This window comes from Theropithecus gelada, chromosome 1 (assembly GCF_003255815.1).
Source record: "Theropithecus gelada isolate Dixy chromosome 1, Tgel_1.0, whole genome shotgun sequence".
NCBI lineage: Eukaryota > Metazoa > Chordata > Mammalia > Primates > Cercopithecidae > Theropithecus > Theropithecus gelada.
Genome location: NC_037668.1, coordinates 11,068,732 through 11,094,678, shown reverse-complemented (window position 1 = coordinate 11,094,678; position 25,947 = coordinate 11,068,732). Strand labels below are relative to the sequence as shown.

The window sequence follows — 25,947 nt, the reverse complement described above, 5'->3', positions numbered from 1 at the left end:
TACGTCTACACTTGAAAGGTATGAACATGGTGTTTTGTAAATAAGATATTCCCCAGTATACTGTTTATTTGTGACTCTTTTCAGTTCTCTTGCTGTTTCTAGTTTTTGTTTGTTTGTTTTTTGGGATAGGGTCTCGCTCTGTCAACCCAGGCTGGAGTGCAGTGGTGTGAACATGGCTCACTGCAGCCCTGGCCTCCTGGGATCAAGCCGTCCTCCTGCGTCAGCTTTCTGTGTAGCTGGGACCACAGGCGGGTATCACCATGCACATCTAATTATTTTGATTTTTTTTTAGAGATGGGATCTCATTTTGTTGCCCAGGCTAGTCTTGAACTCCTGGGCTCAAGCGATTCTCCCACCTCGGCCTCCCAAAATGTTGGGATTACGAGTGTGAGCCTTCCGTTGTTAAACACCGTGTTCCTGCTAACTTCCATCTTGTCACCCAGGTTGAACACCTGGCTGTCACAACATCCAGTCTGCCACTAATGTATTTTGCTTCTACTGATAGAATATTTTCTTCTTTCTAATCTAATTGATTTTGCCCTTGTTCTGTTCCTGCCTTGCCCCCGACCTTGGGTTCTTATGATAGCTTCCAGTTAGGTCACCTGGACTGCAAGCTTAATGTCTCACAAGACATCCTATACATCATTGTAAAGCACAGCGATAATTGCACCATTTCTATGCCAAAAATTGTCAATGACTCCTCAGTGCCTAGGGAGTCAAGTCCTGGACCCCGAGTCTTTCCGATAGTGTCCTCTGTAGCTAAAAACCAACTACATTTCTAGGCTCAATTTCTATTATTCCTCCTCACACATCTACAAGAGAGTTGCAATCTGGTCAGATTTTTACTGTTGCCTGAACTTTGTTGCATCCTTGCCTTTGTATGTCCCTTTTTCTTTTCTGGGAATGCCCTTCACTTTCATTTTTATCTGTCTTGATTCCTTCTACTCTTCAAAAATTCAGTGAAAATACCATCCCCTACCACTTCCTTCCTTTTTTTCAGCTGCAAATGAGCTCTCCCCAGTTAGAACTGTTAGGGGGCTGCACTCTCTCACGACCTCATCACATTGTAACTTTGGCGTGCATCCTCACTCTTCCTCTTGATATTTTGAGCTTTTTAAGAACAAAAGTTGTATCTTTTACAAATAAAGAGTATGATGTAGAAAACCTGAAGTTGGGAGTTAGGAGACTTGAGTTCTAGACCCAACTCTGCAGTTGACAGACGGTACTACTTTGACAAATCACTCTACCTTAGTATTCTCATTTACAAATTGATGATTTGGTCTGAATCAGTACTAGTCTATGGAGAAGGTTTTATGGTCCACTGAAAAATGAGAAAAATATACAAATATAGAGACTTTTATGAATGTAGACTCTCAGTTTAATAGACTTTATTTTATTTTGTCTTTCCTACTTTTTAGATATAAAAATGTCACTATTTTATGAAATTATGAGACAGGAGAGAGTAGATAGGTGTTAACTGTCTCCATTTGGTAGAATGAAAAATTGGGATGTAATGTTGATTCCTCAAATGATGGGAGGGGGATTAGAATTGGCCTAAAAAATTCTGAAGCACATCTCCATAATTCTAAGATATTTGTGTCTGACCTATATTGCATAGCACTGAATATATGTGGTTGGCAAATGACTGAAAGGAAACTAAATGAATGATTAGCCGACACGACTCTACCACTGGTTCCTTTATATATCTGGGGTTCTTTTTCTTTGGATGTAAGTAGTAGTGAAGAGAGCTTTTCTATTTTCATGGAATATGTTATGCTTTTCTTTCCCCATTTTCCATTCCTTCCTTCCATCCTTGCTTACTGCCCGATAGACTCTTAGGGCTGCTAGCATACTGAAGTTATTATTACTATTATTTGCTCTCTATATGCCAATTTGGCAGACCTGTGGCAGAGAGAAAGGTGCAGCATGCCCAGAATCTCTTCATGGGGAATAAAGTGGTAGATGTGGGAATAAAGGTGACTCAACACTTCATGCTTTTTCGGAGAAGAATCTGATGCCAACACATCCTCACAGAATTAGCAAGAAATTTCCATTGCAAAGCCTTTGTCTTCTCTAAGGGAAAAAGAATGCTGAACGTTGATTTTTGTTTTCAAACAGGAAACTAGATTTCAAAAAGACATGGCCTTGTTCTCCCCAGGTAACACAGTCTTATTTCTTGATGAGAATTGGCTACATGAACCAGATAGGAAGTCGGAAACCACATCCAGGTTTGTGCGAGCAAATCCAATAGGATTTCTGAGCCCCTCATTATGGTGTAAACTAGAGAGCCGTTTTGCTGGCTCAAATCAGTGTGGAATTTTTTTCATATGGGCTAAGATTTTTTGTTTTGTTTTGTTTTCCCCCCTATGGAAAACCTTTCAAGCAATATAGTATGAAATAAAAATAATGTAGAGTGTTAATAAGAGAAGGCCCTTTCAGCCTTGGTACTGTAAAACCATACTCAGGATATTCAAGTTTCATTTCCTTTTCAGGTTGTGCTATTTATGTCTGCCTGGTGCACTGTGAAGTATACCTCATTTATTAACTGCCTCCATGTTACTAGGCAAGAAGTCTGTGACAATGATTAACATTAATGGTGGCAAGTCAGCAACCACCCCCTTATGTGCCTCAGTGTTCTATAATTCAAACTATACAAATTAGTATAAGGTTATGGAAATAAAATCTGTAAAGTAAAATGCTTTTACAACCTCTGTATTTTCCTTGTCTTCTCATTATCATTGGGCAAAGTTTGGACATGTAGATTAGTAGGCTTGTTTTAGTCACACAGGAGGTAGTACTAATAGACCTTGTTCTCTTAGTATAGGATTTTTGTCTCTAATGCCTCTAGTGAAAGCAAATAGAATCAAGAGCATTGTTTGGTCTACATTCTCTAAAACTTATCATGGTTTTGGGATTCTTGATCCCTAGCTCTCAAATCGTCATTTACTCATTCACTCGCTCATTGAATAAATATTCATTGAGCATGTCACCCTAGATTCTGCTTAATTAAATGGTATACAAAATAGACATGGTTCCTACCTGTGGTCCAGGGGGAGTTACATTTAATAAACATATAAATACAAAAATGCATGTGTAATTACCAATTGGGCTAAGAGCAAAGATGGAATTTAAAAGGGTGCAGTTAAGAAGAGTAGCAGAATTATCCTATTTTGGAGAGATGATCAGAGATCTCTCTCAGGAGATAACATTTTGACTGAGACTTAGGACGAGGAGTCAGGTATGTGCAAAGTAGAGAAATGCGCATTTCAAATCTGGTTGTAGTGCAAATGTGAGTAGTCTGAACACAGAAAGGGCTTGGCACAGTCCAGCACTGGGAGCATCTCAGTCTGGCTGAGTTGCTCAGTCTGCCCTGAGCCTGTGGATCAAGGCAAGGGAGTGTGAATGGGTTGGAGAGGCAGGCCAGAGTAAGGGCCTGCTGGCTCTGCAAGGCTGGGCAAGGAATTTGAATTAAATTCTGAGTGGCAGTGGCCACTAAACAGAATGACATGGTCCAGTTACATGTTAACAAAGACCAATTGGGGTTCTGGGTAGGGAAGAGGTTGTACAGGGACGAGAATGGAAGAAAGATGTTCAGTTCTAATGCCGCATAGAATAGTTCAGTCAAGAGATGATGACATGGGCTAAAGTTTCTGGAATATGTGTCATTCTTTCCCACTTTGATATTCATGCTTCCATAGGGCCTTTCTTTAAAAAAAATTTAAATTAAATTTGATTTTAAGTTCCAGGATACATATGCAGGATGTGCAGGTTTGTTTCATAGCTAAACGTATGCCATGGTAGTTTGCTGCACCTATCAACCCATCACCTAGGTAGTAAGCACCACATGTATTAGCTATTTATCCTGATGCTCTTCCTCTGCCACTCCCTGACAGGCCTCAGTGTGTATTGTTCCCTTCCCTGTGTCTATGTGTTCTCATCATTCGGCTCCCACTTATAAGAGAGAACATGTGGTGTTTGGTTTTCTGTTCCTGTGTTCATTTGCTTAGGATATTGACTTCCAGCTCCATCCATGTTCCTTCCAAGGACATGATCTCATTCCTTTTTATGGCTATGTAGTATTCCAGGATGTATATGTATTACATTTTCTTTATCTGGTCTATTATTGATGGACATTTTGATTGATTCCACGTCTTTGTTATTGTGAATAGTGCTACAGTGAACATACACATGCATATATCTTTATAATAGAATGATTTCTATTTATTTGGGTATATACCCGGTAATGAGATTGCTGGGTTAAATGCTATTTCTGGTTCTAGGTATTTGAGGAATCGCCACACTGTCTTCCACAATGATTGAACTAATTTGTATTTCCACTGACAGTGAAAAGTGTTCCTATTTCTCCACAGCCTTGCCAGCATCTGTTGTTTCTTGATTTTTATTTATTTTTATTGTTTATTTCTTTATTCTTTTTTTTTGGAGACAGAGTCTCATGCTGTCATCCAGGCTGCAGTGCAGTGGTGCAATCTCAGCTCACTATAGCCCCTACCTCCTGAGTTCAAGCAATTCTCCCGCCCCAGCCTCCCAAGTAGCTGGGACTACAGGTGCATGCCACCATGCCTAGCTAATTTTTTGTATTTTAAAGTAGAGATGGGGTTTCAGTATGTTTCCCAGGCTGGTCTCAAACTCCTGAGCTCAGGCAATCCACCTGCCTCAGCCTCCCAAAGTACGAGGATTACAGGCGTGAGCCACCATGCTTGGCCTCTTGACTTTTTAATAATCACCATTTCTGACTGGCGTGAGATGGCATCTCATTGTGTTGACTTGCATTTCTCTAATGATCAGTGATGCTGAATTTTTTTTCATGTGTTTGTTGGCCACATACATGTCTTCTTTTGAGAAGTGTCTGATCATATCTTGTGTTACAGAGTGCCTTTCTTAAGAAATGCTTCCTTTGTTCTTTTTCTTCTCTTGTGTTTTCATTAAAATCCTACACATCTTTCAAGGCCTGGCTCACATGCTGTCTCTAACATGAAACCCCAGAGCCCTTCAACATGGAGTAATTCCTACTTCGTCTAAGCTCTCAGGCTACTTTGCCTTTATTGTGAACTTTATGGCCTTCTTTTTTATATTGTAATTGTTAGTGCACGTCTGCTTCTTTCTTCTAGATTATAAGCTCCTTGAGGAAGAATGGATGACACATAGCTATACACTGGCTGTACACCCCTCTGTCACCTGTGTTGCTTGTCACACTGCTTTGCACACAGAAGGCACTTGATGATAAATGATAAGTGGCACAACCATGCTCTTCATAAAGCTCTCTAATTCTCACATTAAAAGCTTTAAAACAAGTGCACAGATACTGTTTTTTCTAACATTTGAGGCATTTGCTATTAAATTTCCATGCATACCCATTGACCTGGGATCCAATGAGCTGTGGGAAATATATTTTCAACCATTTTTCCCAGGCCCATGAAGTTGAGTGCTGTTATATTTACAGGGGTCTGTGGAGACCCCCAAAACATGGCATCACAGTCATGTGTCAGAAATCCCTATCATAAATGAGTTGGACAGGATAAACCAACTTGAAAGAGAAAATAAAATATTATAACCCAAACTTGAAAAGAAAATATGGTGCATGGTTTATTGCTATGGATTATGGAGGAAGAAAGAACTGATTTTAAGTCAACACAGAAAAGCAGTGACACTCTTTAAACTCAATACAGTATTCATGTGGCAGACACTCAACTTTAGAAAGTCAAACCTTTAGGGTCCTGCTCTGGTCTATAAAATACATGCAAAATTGCTTTGCTACATTATTAGTGCTGCATAATTAGTGTGCAATTTTAAAGGCAAGGAATATTTAGGGAGAAAAATAACTTTGAAGCCTTGAAGACTCTTTCAAGTCAGAGTCTGTTCGTCAGAATCTCACATGGCTTTAAAAGACCTTTAAAGACTGCGGTCTTGGGAAATTCCACTCGGATAAAATGAGGTGAAAGAGAACTAGGAAAGATTTGCAATGTAGGAAACAACTTGAGCTGTCTTAGTGATGAGTTCTGCAATTATAAAAAATATGAAGATGATCTTAAATAATGAGATTCCCTTATTTCTAGAATCACCTTGCACTGAGAGTGCCTTCCTTCTTTCCTGAGCTCCCTAGCACCTATCCCTAAGTCTCCATTGCGCGAATGTAGTGAGTCATTAACAGTTGGTGCAGACACAAAGGTACCAAGACTGAAAGTGGAAACACTAGAGTGTATATGGAATATGTTGTTCAGGCTTGTTCTAGTCTACAGGCATGAGGGCAATGTATACAACCATGGCAGGGGTTGCCAGAACTAAGATAGGATGCAATGGATGGGGACTTATGCGTTAAGTGGAGGTTGAACCACATGTCCCCTGAGGACCAAGCTGGTGACACAATTGGATGTGCTAAGTTGGTCAGCCTTATGAAACTGGCTCTTTATTTCTGATTTGCTTGTGATTCTTGGAGACTGGATGACATGTACTGCATCCTGCCCCGTTCAGTCTCACATTGTGGATTTTCCTTTGGCTAAGACCCGGAAAAAATCTGCTTTTTCTGTCCTTTACATGAACATTTCAGGTCATTAAATGAATAATTTCTAGTGGTAGGAAGGGCGTGCCTTCAGTGAAATGGCAAATGCAGTCAAGTTTTGGGGTCTTTCAGGCTGAGGCAGATTGTCTGGTGGTCTGATTGCACCTAACTGAATTGACTGAGTCCATTATTAATTATTAACTCACTTGCACATAATTTGTTTACTAATTCATTCAACAAGCATTTTTTAAGGGTCTCCTATGTGTCATGTACTATGGATATGACCATTGACCAGTTTTCCATTTCAATATCTGTCTAGGCAAGTGATTTATCACCACTCTGGGGCAAGGAAGGTGAGTAGAAGAGAGTTTATAGAGTCACATACTGGGCAAACTTTAGTTTTTATAGAGAAGTGAGTCAGGTGGGTCAGACATCTGTGTGCCAGGCCAAGTTCTATATCCAGCTTCAAATTAAATCTCAAGCTGAAAGGAAATTAAGTAAAAGCAACAGCTGTTATTAAAAAAGTGATTTTTGTAATTTTCTAGGAGTACTAAAAAAGAAATCAGTTAATATAAAAGCAATTCATACTTATTTGTTTGTTTCTAGATTACCAGATTAAAAATTGACCGAAACCCTTTTGCTAAAGGATTCAGAGATTCTGGGAGAAACAGGTAAGAATCACCGGGGAAGAGGCACTTCTTTTCTATGTGACATTACTTCCTTCACATCCTGCTGATGGCTGATGGTTCCTGCCTTTTAGAAAACACCTGTATGCTCCGCCACTGTGTACACTTCAGCAAAGAGAAATGGATAGCTAACATAAGAATTCTTTGTTGCATAGCCTAAATCACCACATCAGATCCCTCATGCTGTTTTCTTCCCTGTATCATATTTAGTAACTGAGTCACTTAAAACAAGTTTTATGGTAATTTATTATCATTAAAAGATTGCCGTTTTTTCTCTGATATGTATTTGTAGGTGGCTTCAGCACCTGCAGTGATATCTCATCTATTTCGCATTACCAGGAAACAAGGAGTTGTAGACAAATAACATTTTTTTCAGAAAATTACTCCCTTAAGAGCTAAAACAGTGTGAAAAAAAATGTAACTGCTTTTCTCCTGGGAAATAGTTCCAAAATATATCAGATGCTTCCTGCTTTAGAAAAGAGAGTTTATAGAACCCCCCTTTCTTGATGACTTAGTCTCAGTCATTATAACTAGGTTATTATATAGTGAATCTCTTAAGAATTGCTGAAGTTTATAGGACTATTTGCTCCTGTTATAAATGTCCTTACAGACTGTGTCATTTCTCTGGATGATACTTCTTTCTGTTCTCTAAATTCTTTCTCACTCCTCCTATGTAAAATTAAAAGCTGTTACCTATGGAAAGTTAGGAGAGAATCAAAATGGGTAGGGAAACCAGCTGTATCTAAGATTATTCAATCAGAAAATTTCATCTTATATATACAATATTGAATTCACAAGTGTGACACATCTGTCCCATAAAGTGCGTAGACTTTGCAATGACTGTTTATTTTAATAGATTTTTTCCCATAATTTGAGGGCATTTATTTACATTCAAATGACAGATTACCAGGAGTTATCTTCAGTATTCTCTCTGTAAGAGTTTTCAAATCAACCAAAAACTTTTATTTAAAAACATTTTGTGAAATGTGCAGTGCATTGTATTAGAATCCAGATTTATGCTAAAAATCTGTTATGGCAATCATTTTCTTTACAAAATGATTTATGAATCACTTCTCTACTACACGTATGTATGTTTAAAATATATTTAGATTTGAATAAAATTGTATTTACCTCAGAATTTTAAAAAATTATATGCACTGAGAAAAGTAAAAATCACTTAAACTTCCAGCTTGTGGACGACAAAATTGAGCAATATATTTTTGGTCAAGCAACTACCAGTTAGTGGCAGAGCACAGTAGAACTCAGGCATGTGGACTACATGCCAAATACTTTTTCCTTTCGATCATTCGTTGTTTATAACAAGACAGAGGCCCTCATTTTCAAAATTTAGCCAGTGAGGAATGAATACCTATTACTTTCATTTCAGATGGCCTGTCCTCTTCCATCCCATTAGCTTATTTTACATGTCCAGGTCAGCAGAATGTGCTTGCAAGCCATTTCCTGTTGCCTTTTTTCCAAGGTGTTCTGCACTGTGGGCTAACTGAAGACCTTGTTAGTGATAAGGAGATCAGAAATAGAAGCTGGCCTTTTGTAGAGAAGCCCCTAGACCTGTCTTGGTGGTGATTCTTTGGGGCAGGACTTTCATGACAGGCTATTTCTGGAGGCAGGCCATGGTATGCAAGGGCTTTTAAGACCTTTAGCTTGGAGTACATGGATAGATTTTTCAGGAGTTTCAGATATTGTAGGTAAGGTTGTGTTTGGATGAATAGATGTACATTTTTCCCGGAGAGAGGTCTATACCTTTCTTCAGATTTTCAAAAAAGTCTTAAAGTTAAGAATTTCTGCTCTAGATACAACTTTCTCTCTCTCTTAAGGGTTCCAGCCTACTGGTGTTAGTTATTAAACTACTTCTTTCTTTTTCCTTCCTTCTGTATCTCCAATAGCATTTAGTATTTGCTTATTTTATTCTTGGCACTTGAAATATTTTATTTTCTTTGCTTTTTTTCTCCCATTTGAGTCCGTGTTTTTCAGAGTTTTTGTTCATTTTTCTAAAGTTGAATTTGATTTCTAAATAAGTACTTTCCTATGAACAGTCACCCATTCCTTGGAAATTGCCATCTGAATGTACTTGGACCATTTGTTGTCTGCACTGCAAAGGCATCGAGAAATATGTAGGTCAATTGTTGATAAATGCGAAGAAGAAAAATAAATCAGATTAAGAGGTAGAGTGAGAGGTGGAGACATTTTTACAGGGTGAATAGGGATGGTGTCTCTGATAAGATGCCATGAATGTTGCAAAAGAAACTGCCAGCTATGTACTCTGGGGCAGTGGAAACAGCGAGTGCAAAGACAGATGTGTGCCAGGCATGTCTATGATACATCAAGGAGGCCCTGTGACTACAAAGAATGACCCCTGCACAGGAACATGACTGAACATCATGAGAATGAAGGTGCTGAGGCATGATTTATAGCAGAAAAGTAGGCTAGATAAGCGAGTGTTGACCAGCATTAGATCTATGTTGTAGGAAATAGAGCCACTCTTTAACTTTGAGAATTAGACTGTTGTATCTTGAAGAATTTGCTGTTGGCTAGGAATTGTGATGACATCTCAGTTCAAGTACTGAGGCCCTCATTCTTCTACTGGCCTGAAGGCTGGTGACTGTCTTACTGTTCAGGGTGGACAGTTATGTGTGTGTCCTTCCTAATGAGCTCTATTCTCTCTAAGGGCTCCAGGAAAGCAGAACTATGGATCCTCATTAGCTCATTTCCCTGCTTTATTTATTTATTCTTTTCTGATAGCATGGGAATTCTTCATTATGTTCCATCAAAATCTGAGGGCTACTTTAAGTACTATCAGAAATCTTATCAGTTAATTTACTGTGTTCCAGACCTTTAATTATGTTTTCTCTAATCTTGAAAACAACTCGTATTTTACAAATGAAGCAATTGAGGCTCAGAGAGGTTGGGCAGTTTTCCTACTGTCACATAGTAAAGCTGGAGCAGGTATTAAAGCCGACTCTGCCTGACTTCAAAGCCTGAATGCTTTGTGCTTTATCATGCTAACAGTTTACACTTGGCTTATCTTCAACAGATATTGAGAACAGAATCCCAACTCTAAAAGGCAGAATCCTACCTTTTAATCTGTGTAAAAACACTATTCAAGTCACCTAGAACATTTGCTTTTCCAAGTAACACAAACTGTATATTCTTAGTTTGTCTTCGTAGTCTACTCCCCGTGACTTCATTATCAACTTTCTATCCCCGTGTAAATAAGTGTTTTCCTAGTAGACAATGGGAAGCCAGCCTGACCTTCCCTAGCAGATGAAACTATAACATTGAAGTCATGTGTCTCATGATGGGGCAAGGATGAATTACTAAAGATAGAAGCCATTTTTGTCCTTTAGCATTCTGGAAAACTGTATTAAAATAAATTGTTAAGGCAAGTAAGGGGGTCCTTGTATTTTTCTCTTTAAATATCTCAAAATTACCTGATAATCACACTTTAATTCTCACTGGCTACCCACAGGATCTGATGAGGGCAACAATTATTAATGCCACTTTGCAGGTGGGAAATATTGATAGATGAGGATATAGAGAATTATTTGCAAATCTTCTGGGAACTTGTGGTTCTGCGCCAGAATCAGGACCCAGTTCACCACCTTCCATCCAGCACCTCATCTATTGCCCTTCCGTGGTAAAAAAAAAAATTCTAATTTTTAAATTTTAAATCTAAGATCTCCCCCATGCATTTTAGACATCAAGTGACTCATGCAGAGGAGCACGGTTGATGAGTTGCATATAAATGTACCCAAAACATACGGATTGTATTTCCTATAAAAACACATGGGCTTAAAAATTAGGGGGGAAAGTGCTTGTCCAATGTTTTTTGGTTTTGCAGAACACAAAACATTTGTGGAAGACTTTGGAGTTACAGAGTTTGCCAAACCTCAAACCAAAACATGTTCAGGTTTGTCAATCTCAATACATCCTAGTACAATCCAGAGGCTCAAGAAAGAGGAATGAGAAGAAAGATGGGGAGGACGCAGCCACCCACAACACTCTCCTCAAATGCCTGTGAGAGTCTCTCTCAGCCCATAAGCCTCTCACACTCAGAACCATCCGAGTGTGGCCCCCTGGCTGACAGCTATGTCCTCTGAAGTATAGAAAAGAGTGCTTGAGGGACCTGTGGATGAGCATACTAGCTTCCCATTTTTCATATGTTGATGTAAAGAGACATCCGGCCGGGTGAGGTGGCTCATATCTGTAATCCCAGCACTTTGGGAGGCCGAGGCGGGTGGATCACCTGAGGTCAGGAGTTTGAGACCAGCCTGGCCAACCTGGTGAAACCTCGTCTCTAGTAAAAATACAAAAATTAGACGGGCATGATGGCGTGTGCCTGTGATCCCAGCTACTAGGAGTGCTGAGACAGGAGGATCACTTGAACCTGAGAGGTGGAGGTTACAGTGAGCCGAGATCATGCCACTGCACTTCAGCCTGGGCAACAGAGCGAGACTGTATCTCAAAGAAGAAAACAACAACAACAACCACAACAACAAAAACAAACCAGGGATATCCATGGAGAAGTCCTCCTGGCTTCTAGCCCCATCACTTTCTCATTCCTCTAAATGGGAACCAGATCTGATTGGTGAGTCTGGAAGAAGGAACTTCCCAGATTCTTGCCTGCTTACCTGCAGAACATACATTCCCAGCTGTCTTTCCACTATGTGGAAAGTCTAGCAGAGGAGGCCTACATTTCTGGGGCATTGGCTTATTTCAGGGGAGTTCTAGCCAGGTCATTCAGCCTTCTCACCTATGCCACAACCCCCAAACACCTTTATCTATAGTGAAAATGGTATACTGGTCTCCATGGCATTAGGCTCCTGTGCCTTCCACAGAATAGATTCTGAGCTTGGGTGAAATAAGAGGTGATATTCATTGGACTGTGTAAGACCCCAGTGGGAGCCCCAGTGAGTTCACGTTTCAGCCCTGTGGTGCCACCGTCATTAGAGCCTGTTGTAGTTCTCCCTGCTCCTTTAGGAAGTGTCAGGTGAGAAGCATGGGAAGGGCTCCACCCTTCAGACTTGACTTATGGAACTGCTACTTTCCATTACCAAGTAATTAAGCCTCTGATGAGAAGTCTTCACTGGGAGCATGCATGCATGTGTATGTGTGTGAATATTGAGTGTGCGTGTGTGTAAGTAAACCTGTATATGTGTGAGTGTGTGTCTATGTGTGTTTGTATAAGTATTGTAAGTATTCATATATGTGTGAATATGTGTGTGAATGTGTGCATGTATAAGTATACCTGTATATGACTGTGTGTGTGTGTGTGTGTGTGTGTGTGTGTGAGAGAGAGAGAGAGGAGTGGGTGTATGTGTGTGTTCACATTGTGGGGAAGAATAGCAGATGGCCATTTCTTCTGGAGTGAAATCACTGACAGATTTTGCTTCCAGGCATTGTCTCTGCAATGGGAGGGAAATTGTTTTTTTATTTTTTTTCTAAGTTGTTTCTACTTCTAGATTTCTTAGAAATTGTGTGGCCTGAATCTGGCTTTGGGTGTGTGTGTGGGAGGGGGCAGTGTTCACCTGTTATCAGGCCTATAGCTCTCAGACACAATATCCAGGGTTGCCTCTGGGAGACTTCTCCTACTGGGGGAGACAGTAACACTTGACGATTTTCAGGAAAAATTAGCTTTTCTCAGCTTGAGTTTTGTTTGTTTGTTTGTTTTTGTTTTTTGTTTTTGTTTTTTTTGATCTTGTGCTCTGTGTTCCTGGGCTCTCCCCTCTACTACAATATAAGCTCCTGGAAGACCTGGGACTGTACCTATTCCAGGTTTCTGTTCTTATATTTTTGTTTTTCATGGTGCCAGGAATACAGAATAAAATAATAATTTTTCAATTAGCCACAAAATAGTAAAAAGGTGTTGATGAGTGGCACAGAATATAAAAACCAGGAGCATTAGAGAGAGAAAGCCCTACCCCAACCAGGGGGAAATCAGGTAGAGCAGCAGTGAGGAGCTAGTTTTGAATACCACATAAGGAGGGAAGAAAGAGCAAATCTCTAAATAGGCTTAGCTTTAAAATGAATGACAATTTTGATGAAAGTCAGAGACTGATTGCTGCTGTAAGACATTGATTTAGCCTAACTGCAGATTAGACACACATACCCTTGAGGCCCTCTGATCTGGCTCTGGATAGCTGGAGCATGTCTGTGTGTTCTGGCTCCCTGGAGAAGGATACCTAGCAATTTTCAGTGCCTGCGAGCTTCAGAAAAGAAGTGGTTCCCAGAGACTGAGTTAAAGCAAAATGAAGTTTGGTTGAGAAAGGCCATGCAGTAGTGAACCAAGAGGTAAAATTATGTCTTTGAGGATGGCCACCCCAATGGGGAACCTGCACCAAGGAGAAGACAAAGATCCTGAAGCTGAAGAGGGGCAAGAGTCTTTGCGCTGGGTCTAATTTTCGAGAAGCACCCCTGGGAAGTGCATGTGCACGCATACCTGGAGAGTCCACCGTGCTCAGCTAGAGGGAGCATGACAACTGCCAAGACCCTGCACATGAAAGAGATAACCAAAGAAGTGGAAGGAAAGAGACTTTGCATCTTTCATCCCACATCTGATGTGAAAGCTTTGTCCTTGATGGGGCGGCTGCCAAGATTTTACAGAAAGCACAAGTCAGCTTGGGAAATTTTATATAATTCTCAGGGACTTCCTTCAAAGCAAACACATACATAAAAATAAGATGATTAAGATTGTGGTCTGTCTGGTTAGTGAAAGGTTCTATGAACTTGTCTTAAACGTGCTATGGAGTGAAAGACTCTGGGATTTCCTCAGAGCCTTCATCCTGTCTGTGACCTTGGGTTTTACCCTTACTCCTAGCCTCCATTGCATCTAGTACGGCTGCAGGCAGGACTGTCCCATCTGACACAGTTTCCTCCAGATATTTCCAGCTGGCATGATACCCCAAAGCCCCTGCTGTTGGTCCCACAATAGGGCCCAAGTGGAATGGCCCTTCTCTAGCCCAGGGAATTGGTACATCTTAGGAGGGTATGTTTTTCTCTTTGAAATCCACCATTGGAGGCCTGAGCCAGAACACTCAAATTCTATAACTTAGAACCTATCACAAAGGAGTCAGTGGCAGGCTCTGTATCACAAGGAAGTTTTTTTTTTTTTTTTTTTTTTTTAATGGGTAAGTAGTTTTAATGCATTGCCCCTCACTGAAGAAACAATAGGGCTTGCAGGATGAGGCGCAAGAAGACATCTGAGTCTGAGCTTATATTCTTAGAGTGTTTGCAGCCAGCAGTGCTGTTTGCTGGGAATGTGGCTGGTGGCAGTTCTTCTTGGTGCCTAGTGTCCTTTTACATAACGTGTCAGAGGATGCTGATCTAAAAATGGAGCCACTCATTGCATTACGGGAATGGATATATTTGCTCACTGAAAAAGGATGTTTAATGAGGTTGATACTTAACCTGCGAGAAATAATTTCTCTCTAATGGTGGTGGAGAAAATATCTGGGAGCAAAGAACTTTCCCATGATCACCTCTTCAGCAGCTGCTGTCCCATGGCTATGTTTATAAAGAACCACTTCTCTTGGGCACAAATAGGAGTCCCCTGTTGGAGGGCCAGCCCCTCCTCACAACATCCAATAATAGAAGGTGGAAGGTAAGGTGAGGAATCAAAGTGCCTAATATTAACAGGAGGAAAAGAAGGGACAAGGAAAAGTCAGCTAGAAATTAATCCCAGGGCCAGTTTATTTTTGCTGAAATCTGAAACAACTTGTCTTTGGGGGTGGGAGGAGAAAGGGTATACAGAGGATCTCAGTTAAAATTTGCTGATAGAGTTCTCTATTATACCAAGTAACTCAAATCTTATCTATACCTTTATCAGTTAAGTTAAACATAAAAAATACTGTATTTATAGGTCAAAAATGGCAAAATGCTAGCAATTTCATACAGTTTAACCTCATATATTTATTTTTAGCCATTCAAATAATAAGTATACAAACAATAGTAATAATTATTTCATAGAGTATCTGTGGTCCAAATTGTCCATTTTAATCTCCAAGTTGATGATGTCAATGCACCATTTCCCATTTTACTGATGGTAAGACTGAACACAATGAGGTATTAGCTTTAAGAATTTGTAAATCCAGCTAATGACAACCTACAGAGAATGATTTAACTCTCTTCTGCTAGACATAGCTTGCTCATCAACAGAAATTGTATCTTTGTCCACCTCTGGCTCCCTGTCACTCCTGAAGGCTCATATAGTGAGCTTAGAGTCAGTAAACTGACCACTTGTATTTAATTTAACCAGCATGACATCTCAAGTGTCTATCTCACTTTCAATTTCTATATTTTCATTTGGTTTCCTTAAAGCCATTGGGTATATTTTTCCAGCCAATCTCTTTCTGCTCTTTCCTGGCAATCTTACCAGCCCCCACAAATTTTGCATACCCTTTTGTTATCCCTGGCATGGGTGCCTTCTTCCATTTAGCAGATCTAAGGAAGCAATACGTGCTGGACACTACATCAGGTTCTACCACATCTACAGTTCAAGATAGCTGGCCCTGTGCTGGATTCTGGCAGATGATCCAGCTGGACTCCTGCTTTTCATGCAGGCCATAGCTGTTTATCATATTCCTTGGCTTGTGGTCTTTTAGCCAGTACTTAACATTTTTTTCTGCCTTATTTGTTCTCCCTCCCTTGTCATGAGCCTTTTCCACCATTGTCCTCCTGGCTGTGTGAACTTGCCAGAGAAAATTGGCAATCATTTTGTTATATGTGGCTTTTGCCCAGGGATGGTGTCATCGAACAGAGGGACGTCTTTTTAATGGCCAACATATTGGAGTCTGAAATCTCTGCAAGATAATGAGGCCTACAGGGACTTGAGGGACACGTTTTTGTTTCTTTGAGAAGACAATGAAAAATGGAATTAGGTACCGTATAGCTCCCTCCACATTTACTCCAGAGCCAGACGGCTGACAGAACTTTGGATTTCAGTGAAGTAAGAATATATTCTTCTATTATAGGTCACAATCTGAGCAGAATGGTTGGAATTCTTTCACTTGAGTTAGACCAATGGTCCTCAAACTTTCATTATGTTTTCTCTCTTGTTTTGATACATTTTGTCTTTAATCAGTCTGCATTTATTAAATCACAGTTAGGAGGAAGTATTATGACTATCTCCGTTTTATAGATAGGCAGACTTAGAAATGAAGAGGTTATATAACTTGGCCAAGTTTGCATTTATAGTCAGCAGGGTTGCAGTTTGAAGCCAGGTAATCTAGCCCCAGAGCCTGTGCTGTTAACCGTGATGCTAATTTGTCCCTTATGTGATTTTAGCATTACTGAATTAAAGTTAGACAATTTCAGTCAAATGCAAAGAAACTTAATATTCTAGTTAACCAACTTTGTGTGATCATGGGTTATTACTACACTTCTTGAGTCAGTGAAAACTGTTTATGGACTGCCATTGCTACTGATTCATATGCCAAGGGAGGACAGGGTTCTCAAGTTGGGAATCACTTGGTAAGGAACAATTTTAGCTCAACTCCAGGCATCTGTCCATTGGACACTTGTTCTCCCAAGCCATTGCAAGGCACGTTAATGACAGCTACTTCCTCATGTAGATGTACTTATGGTACTATTTAATGCCAAGTTTTGAATGATTGTTAGGTTTTTAGTCAATTTGCACACTTCTGCTGGGAGGTCTTTTAGAATATCCCTGGACAATAAAATTCCTGAGTAATCTGGATATTTTGATCTGAGTAATTCTATTTCAGATCCAGTGAAGGAGAAGGAAGTATGGAAGGTTTGGCCTTACCTCAACCAAGCAAGAAAATCTATGAATGTTGAGATGTGATAATTATATCTGAAGGAACAGTATATTCTAGTTATATGTCCTTTCAAATACTAGAAGGGAAAATAAAGGGGATCAGAGGCACAGCACCACCCATGGGATAAAATCTAAGCACCTAACATGGAATAAATGTTCATGATGTCTACTGCCCCTCTCCCATTCTGTACCCTAGGCTCCAGTCACCCTGAACTATGTCCTGAAAACATACTTTCTCTTGCATACCTCCAAGTCTTTGCACATACTGTTAAGTCTACTAGAAAAACTTTTCCTGCCTCTTTTCTAGATGGAAAATGGCTGAGTACTCTTTAATAGTAAGCTTAAATTACTGACCTTTTGTGGAATCTTCCTTGAGTTTTTCAGGTGTATTAAGTGATTATTGCTCAATACTCCATGGCATCTTGGCATACGTGTCTTCAGTGTAACATTTACTGCATAGTTCAGAAACTAGTCATTTATATCTTGTTCCTTTTTTAAAAAAACAAGACAGTTGTAAAGAGTAGAGACCCTGTGTCTTTTCTGTCTTTACATTTCCTGAACTTAGCATGTAAGTATTTTTTTCTGGTTGGATAACTCTTTTATTACTTCAAGACCTCTGTCTCAGTAGGCTTCCCTTAGTCTTTTTCTGTCTTCCACTGAGAGACGATCAATGACCTTATCAACCCATAGCATATGTTCCCTTTGTTACCAGTGTCACCAGCAAATAGTATGGGGAAGAGTAAAAATTAAGGAAGTCAGAACTAAAGAGAAAATAAACAAAGGAAAAATTAAAAAGCAACTCCCTATCTCAAGACAAATGAAAAGCAGAAATATGTATTGGAGTGCTACCAAGTAGGGTCATGAAAGTTATTATAATTATTGTTGTACTTATCAAATATTTGTTGAACTTTGAAGGAATGATCCTGCCATCTTTTTTGAACTGAAAATGTTGGAAGGATTTTTTTTTTTTCTGTAGTCTGACTATTTTTCCAAATAAATGGATTTCAAGGCATCATCAATTTGCAAAAGAGGTCCTTGGCTTGCTTTCTTTGCTTCCTCTTTCCCCTTCTCTTCAGCACATTCTGTTGGCTTGGCCAGTGAGCAGCCTGAAAAGCCTAAAGAGAAGAGGTCTGGAAACCAGAGAGGTGATTATAGCCAAAGCACTGAACAAAGGTGGTTTTGATACGGCCTGTGTTGTCACTGGAGCTAACAGGGAGAAATGAGCAAGAGGGGGACACTTGCCAATTTGACTCTCTCTGATTGGAAATCTCAGAGATGACATCAGGTCTCTGGTGTTCAGCAGACCTGAGAGGCTCACCATGTGGAGCACGTTAATGGCATACCGTTACCTAAGACTGCTTTTTTCACCTGTTAGACAATGAATTCACTTTTAAAAACTTGGAGATAAAATTTTACAAAACTAGGGTAAAATGATGACAAATGGATAAACAATATGTAGCACAGGGTAAATTTTGACTAGACATCCAACTGACTGAAGATGTTAGTAGGTGGTTGGCAAGAACTCTTATAAGAAAAGATGCGGGGTGAACTCATTTATAAGAAAAGATGCCCCTGCGAGGGAACTCAGACTCTGCTGAAGCTCAGAAGTTCTATGACTGGAATGGAAAAAATACAATGAAAATGCAAACCTCTCTGAGCCTGAAGTTAATAAAGGCACAATCACAATAAGCTATAGAAACAATTCTCAAATCTCTAATACTGGAGGATCTTTTCTGTCTTCAGAGACTTTATTTTACACCAAGTTGTGTTCCTAAGTTTTAGACTTAGAACAGTGAATGCTTGTTAAAGTGTAAGAATGACTCAGCAATAAAGCATTAATTCCTCTACTTATTAATTCAATGCATATCATTTGAGATCTTACCCTGTAACCAGCACTGTGCTAGAAAACTGGGCATAGAAGAACATGGGACCCAAGCCCTTGAGATGCGAACATACTAGTGGTGGAGAGAGGTGAATTGTTTAATCTTGGCATGGCACTACACCAAATATTGATTTATAGAACTAGTACCTTCTAATAATTAGATCTATCCAATGAAGCATAATAGGGTTGAGGACAAATAAAAGAGGTGGAATATGGTAAATGAATAGGATTAATTTTTCTAAAAAGCAATACACACTGAATACATAAATAAAATCAATAATATAAATCTATGAGACCAATATTATTCTCCATAGGATAATATATATTATAGGATCATTTCTATTATAGAATAATTTATATATATATGCTATGTAGGATATATTTATGAGACATACATCCACTGTGGATTAATAAGATAGTTAGGCATGTGTGGTCTTAGCCATTACTTTTTTGGGAGCCATAACCCTCCCCACACAATTCCACTACCAAATTGATCCTTGTTGTGACAGACCCCTGGATGGATTACATATGTGTCCATATGTGGCATGTTGTACATTATGTTCTTTAGCTAAGGAAGGTCTCCCTGCTGAGGATGTGGCAGGTGGACTCCTTGTGGGAAATGCCTGTCCTCTTACTATTTACTTATTGGTAATGGAACCAGAGGGTGAAAGTTATATCAGATCTATCAAAAAACTGAAAATTTTCCTGGGGATATGTATACCAACAGAGGTGGATAACCATTCAAGATGATATCATAAGAGGTATAGTAGATGACATCCAAGATTCTTCCCAGATTTAAAATCTGTGCTTTTACAACTCAGTTCTTTTAGTTGGATTTTAGATTTGAATTAATGAATAAATGGTCACTATTCTATATAGAGTTAACCGCTTAAATAAAATAAAACTGTTAACACTTTTGTCACAGTCTTCTTGCCTATTATGAAAATGAAACTGCTGTGGTTTGAACATGTTTCCCCAAGTTTATATGTTCAAACTTAATCTGCAATACAACAGTGTTGAGAGCTGCTGAGAGGTGATTAGGTTCTGAGAGCTGTGCCCCATGAATGGCTAATTAACATAGGAGTGTGTTCCTGATGAAAGAATGAGTTTGGACCCTTTCTCTTTTGCTCTTGCCCTCTCTTGACCTTCCATCTTTCACCATGTATGACTCAGCACAAAGGCCCCTACCAAGTGCCAGCACTATGCTCTTGGACTTCTCAGCCTCCAGAACTGTGAGCCAAATAAACTTTATTGTTTATAAATTACCTAGCATATGGTAGGTTATAGCAGCACAAAATGAACTAGGATAGAAAATGAAGTTCATTTTCTATTTACTCAACAAATAAAACATTGGCAGTGTATCAGTATATTATTGCAATTTCATAGTCTTCTAGCACTTTATTATGAACTGAGAAGGGACTGTTCTTTGTCCTTGAGCTAATATTTTGTCCTCATCATCAGTACATGTTCCTGGGAAGAATGAACTAGGAGGTGGAACAATAAAGACCCTGCCATTTTCAGTGAGCCTCCTGTGCCATTAAAGGGAATCCTAAGATATTCTGGTGGGTGGCCAACATTCCAAAACAAAGCAGTAAGACCTAAGCCTGGCCTATCTATTTCTTCTATCCATCCAGGCTCAGTGTGGCTTTATCTGCCTATCCCCTTATTATTCTGAACTCCCTAATTGCCTGGGCTCTTTCTCTCCACAAATAGTTTCATGTACTGTATTCAACATTAACGTAGAGTGACTATGTGGAGATGTCTCCTATTCCTACTTCTAACAGATTAACAGCTAATAAACACCATGCAACACTCTCTTGTCTGAACCTCTTCTTAAAATACAGGGTTTGGTTTGCCAACATTGGTGTATTTAAAGCCTCCAAGATTCCAGGGAAGACTTTAGAAAGTTCACTGTGCAAGTGAGGCCTGTTCAGAGAGGAAATTTTCCAACACAAAGAATCAATCAGCATATCAACAGTTCATCTGAGAACAACCTCAGGGTTTCCTATAGTTGTTGATAAGTAAAGGATATTTGTTCTCACCTAAAATAAAATGTCTTTATTCTTGTTATGTAAGGCTGAAGAGAACTCTGGAAATACATTACCAAGAAAGAAGCACAGGCAGCAGAAGTTTCATCTCAAAAGGGAAAGCTAATCCATTTCAGGAAGGGACGCCATACCACCCACCTTCCAGTGACTTTGCAAAGAAAAGATTTATGCCATCTGCTCTTTCCCATTCTCCTCCCACCTTTCTCACAAGTCCCACACTTCTCCTCCCTCTATTTAGTTAAGTGAAACAGTTTTTTTAAAAAGAAAAATCAGGTATAACTCCCAATGCAATCCTGATGTAAATGACGAGTTGATGGGTGCAGCAGACCAACATGGCACAAGTATACATATGTAACAAACCTGCACGTTATGCACATGTACCCTACAACTTAAAGTATAATAATAATAAATAAATTAAAAAAAAAAAGAAAAGAAAAATCAGTAATTAGAAGCTGTGTTCAAAGCTTCAAACAAAGCCCCAGCTGATATTTTGTTTTGAGGGTATGGATATCAGCAAGAATATGTCTGAGATAACCTCAATAATCATGTGAAAATGATGTATATCAACACTTGCATATGTATTAGAGATATAGTTAATTGAAGGGTAAAAAGACAGTATATACATGGTTCAATTTATGGAATTTCCAATATAAATGAACCAGGAGCCTTAAAAGAATGTACTTGTAAAATACTATATACTTCCTGAACTCTGACAGTTTGTGATGACCAAAGACTAGATTGATTATTAGGTTACTAAAATGCAGATGAATGTTTAGAGAAATGTATTAGTCTTTTTGCCTGAGCCATAATTTCTGAGACCAAGCCCTTTCTTTATCTTCAGGTAGGTGTTTCTTACTACAGCAGAAACCCAACTCTATTTCATTGCTTACCTCTCCTTTTATTTCTGTTGCTCTACTCATCTCTGTTGACTTAAGAAGACATTAAAACCACAGCAGTTTGACAGTTCCATTCATTCTGTACATACCCAAGGTGAGGAGCTGACGCTCAGTCAGGCTGTGTCAGTGCACTGTGGTAATGATGACGACATTGTTCTATGCTAGAGAAACAGTCAATGTTACTTTCTCCACAACTGTACTCATGATTTTAGTGGCCTTAACCTTTAGCACTTACCATGCTTTTTTTCCCCCTGCAGACCAAGCCTCCTTTAAAGGAGGGTCAGAATAAAATTCCATCATAGTTGCAGATTTGCTTGCAAATTATCTGAATTGGGTTAATTTGTTATTCCCCCTGCAGTCCAGTATCATCGTACCTTGAGTTTTTTTCACCCTAATTTACCCTGATGGTGGTAGATCTTAGTACCTATGTTTTTATTACCTGTTTAACAGTCTACCTCTGGATCTTTGAAAAGTCATTGCATTTCTTGAGATTATTTATGACTTCCCTTGCTGGCTTTTCTCTCGTCAGAACTGGACTTGAAGCCATCATGGAGACTTATGCATTCTGGAGACCTCCTGTGCGCACACTCACCTTCGAAGACTTCACCACCATGCAGAAGCAGCAAGGTAAAGCCCTGGAGCAAGGCCTCTGCTTAGTGACAGGGCCAGGGACAGAGTGGGGAGCTCAACTGAATACAGTACATCTGGCCTCAGGCCAAGATATGGGTTATACCAATTCTCCTGGAATGAAGAGAACTCAGGAGCTCTGTAAATAACCAAAGCATCACCACTTGGGTAAACAAGCTGGGTCCAAAGGCAGCATTTCATCTGGCACTCAAAATGCTCTCACCCTTCCTGACAGTGCGGTTATGTATTTATAATATCATCATTACATGATATATTATTATGAGAATGATGATATTATTATTAATATTGCGAAGCATTCACATATGCCTTGGTATTTGAAGAGATTTTCTTAATAACTTCATTTATTCCTCATGATAGCCTTCTCAGTTTTCCCTAGAATAAGAAAAGTTTTGTGATGAGCAAAATCTTCGCTCTGGACAATGGGAATAAATTGTATCAGGTCTCAAGGTGAGGAGTGGGCTGCTGCAAGCCTATCTGAACCTTGCAACTTGTGTTCTTTCCTTTTTCGCTTATATAAAACAACACCCCCCTCAGCTGGTGGACTAAATAGACGTCCCCCTCTACTGCTTTGAACTTTGTGCTTTTTATCCAATTTATAGTTTTTCTTTCCTTGCAGCTCAGGTTGGGAAACCTGTGGCCAGATGGGTCGTGACTTATTTCAGATTTTCTTAGTTTAGTCTGTAGCTTCCCCAGGCATAGCACCCATGTATTATATTACATTCTCTTTTCAGAGGAGCTTCTAACATTTTGCACACTGAATTAGGTTTGTAACCTAAATTGCTGAAATCTGTCAGGTTTTAAGATGAGCATAGTGATTAAAAGCATAGACTCTGGAGTCAGACTAGGTCTAGGCTAGGCTCTTATCACTGATCCTTTCTAGCTTTGTGACCTTGGTCAAGTCCCTCAACTTTTCTGACACCCAGTTTTATCTTCTGTATTATATGGAAAAGTAGAAACAAATAGAATTCTTGAATTAAATGAGATCGTCCATTTAAAATCATAGTAAGCATTTAATACTACTTGTTATCGTCTTCATCATCCTCATTATCTTCACCTTCAAGGCCCTTATGTCCCTGTATGTAGACACTTAAGCAAAGTTGTGTCAGGACCAGGGAATATTGCCTTTCTGATAATTAATTATTTAAAACATGATTAGACTGTTCATTTTCACAGGGATCTGGTGAAGTAAGTGATCCAGAATTTCCATCTCTTTTATGTATTCCTCCCTACAAACCTGTGATTAGAAGCAGAGTCAATAGTTGTTCAAGGTGTCGTCACGGGTTTGAAGCCCTCATGGATGGCCATTAAGAGGCAGGGGCTTAAAGGGACTCAGGAAAATCTAGGCCCTTATCTTTGATGGTCACAAATTCTCTAAATTTGAAGCAATTTAATTCTATTCCTGCATTCCAGCTTTCTCACCTACAAAAGAGGGATAATTTTTGTGTGTGTGTGAGGAAATTTATATAAACATGCTGTGTAGACAAAAATGTGTCATTGATTTGATTTAGTTCTGAGATGGCTTCTTTGCTTATCTGCCCTTGCTTTACTCATTGCCTTTCCAAGCTCTAGCTAAGCAGGAGTTTGTATCATGGAGGTTGGTCGGAGAAGGTTGGCAGTGATATTGCCGGTTTCAGAGGGCAGGCATTAATGGCAACAATTGTGTTCAATGCTGTATCCCCAAGATCTACTACAGGGCCTGGCACCCAGTACGTACCCAGTGAGTATTGAATGGGATCACTTGGTGGCACTGTGACTCAGGTGTGCAGAGCCACTCTCAGCCTTCATCTTGGAGCACAATCACCTAATGTGTATATATACATGGATATGGAGTAATCATTGAGGGTGATCGTTGGGCAGGCACAGACACAGGAAGCCTGCATGGGTTACTTAGATGTGCAGCATAGTAGGTTTTTTGGTACTTATACTAAAAATTTGCCAGTATGAAAGGTTATTATTGACATTTTGAAAACAATGGTTTCAGATAAACTGAACTTTCAAAACACTTCAGTGACCCTCATTTTTATCAGAAGAGAAGAAAGAACTTGAATTATTGGATACATATGGTGATGGGATGGGGCTAGAGAAAAAGCCAGGAGTCTATTAAATAGTTTAATTGGAATATATTTTTGAAATATCCATTGAAGTTGATCCAGATTCTCATTATTAAAAAATATGTGGCTTGGTTTCGTGACGTTAACAAAGGATGTAAACCCAACAACACCATCCGCTCTTCCCTTAAGAACTAAGAGTTTCAGTGACTCTGGACAGTATCACTCATAAAATGAAGAGAAGAGACACAACCGTGCGTGCTGAACTGCTTTGCATCTTAGAAGGAATAGAGAGGAATGAACTTCTAGTGGAAACTGCAGTGGTAGTCTATTTTTTACAGTAATTCCCTTTTAATGAGGTGAGTATTGGCAGTGTTTGCACCAAACCTAAGATTGGTGCCAAATATTAACTGACTTATCCAACTGTCCATATCACCTCATTGTTTCAAGCACATGAATATCTGTCATGTCACATAGCAGTCCTAGACAGTTTTGTGCTGCTACTGGTGAGGGTGGATCTGTCTTTCTGCATACATGAGGTTAAGGATGCTTTTTTCGTCCTGGCTTTGCTGCCATCTTTTATTTCTCTTGTCATTAAGACTCATCTGCTGATAAAACTTCGAGGAAAGCACTTGGTAAATTCTCCACAGTTTTGCAAAAATTCAAATCTTTTTATTTTTAAAATCACATTGAATAGAGTATTTTAAATAGTTGTTTTAGAGAGAAGAATGCATGAGATTAATTATCTTCTGCCTTTGACACAAAAAAGAAACTGAAGCATGATGCAGTCTAATACAGGGGTGTCCAATGTTTTGGCTTCCTTGCACCACATTGGAAGATGAAAAATCATCTTGGGCCACACATGAAATATACTAAAACTAATGATAGCTGAGGAGCTTAAAAAAACTACAAAAAATATCATAATGTTTTAAGAAAGTTTACAAATTTGTGTTGAGCTGCATTCAAAGCTATTCTTGGCTGCATGCAGCCCTTGGGCCATGGGTTGGACGAGTCTGGTCTAGTATCATATCGGTAGTTAAGCGGTGGCAGAACTAAGTTGAGAGTATCAACACAGATCTCTTATTTGACAGGACAGTTTCCTTTCCACCAGATTACGTTATTTTTCTTTTTCTTTGTTACTACAGCTTTAATTTTCCACAAAGATTTTAGTTTGCTCTTCCTATTAATGGTTTTTATTGTTCAACAACTTGAGCATTAACTCTCAATAGGTCAATATTTTATTTTTTTATAAGTTAAGTATATGGTCTTCAGATGTCTTCAGTTAGACTCAAGGACGTTTATGTGTTTGGAGAGTCTAGAGAGGCTGGAGGTTCTGGAGATGAAGATTCTAACTCAGGAATGGCTTTTGCCTGAACACTGCTAGTGATAAGGGGAAATGAACTAACCAGGCAAGTTATGCTTGGAGAAA

General features: G+C 39.3%; 1 protein-coding gene across 2 annotated transcripts in view; it reads left to right on the top strand.

The window, feature by feature from the left end:
- TBX15 (T-box 15) overlaps positions 1-25,947 on the top strand; it is a 108,022-nt gene that overhangs the window by 69,597 nt on the left and 12,478 nt on the right. For both annotated transcript variants that reach the window (XM_025370369.1, XM_025370360.1), the window contains exons 6-7: positions 7,124-7,188; positions 22,352-22,449. In XM_025370369.1, the coding sequence (XP_025226154.1) occupies positions 7,124-7,188; positions 22,352-22,449 (163 nt within the window). The remainder of the gene's footprint in view (positions 1-7,123; positions 7,189-22,351; positions 22,450-25,947) is intronic.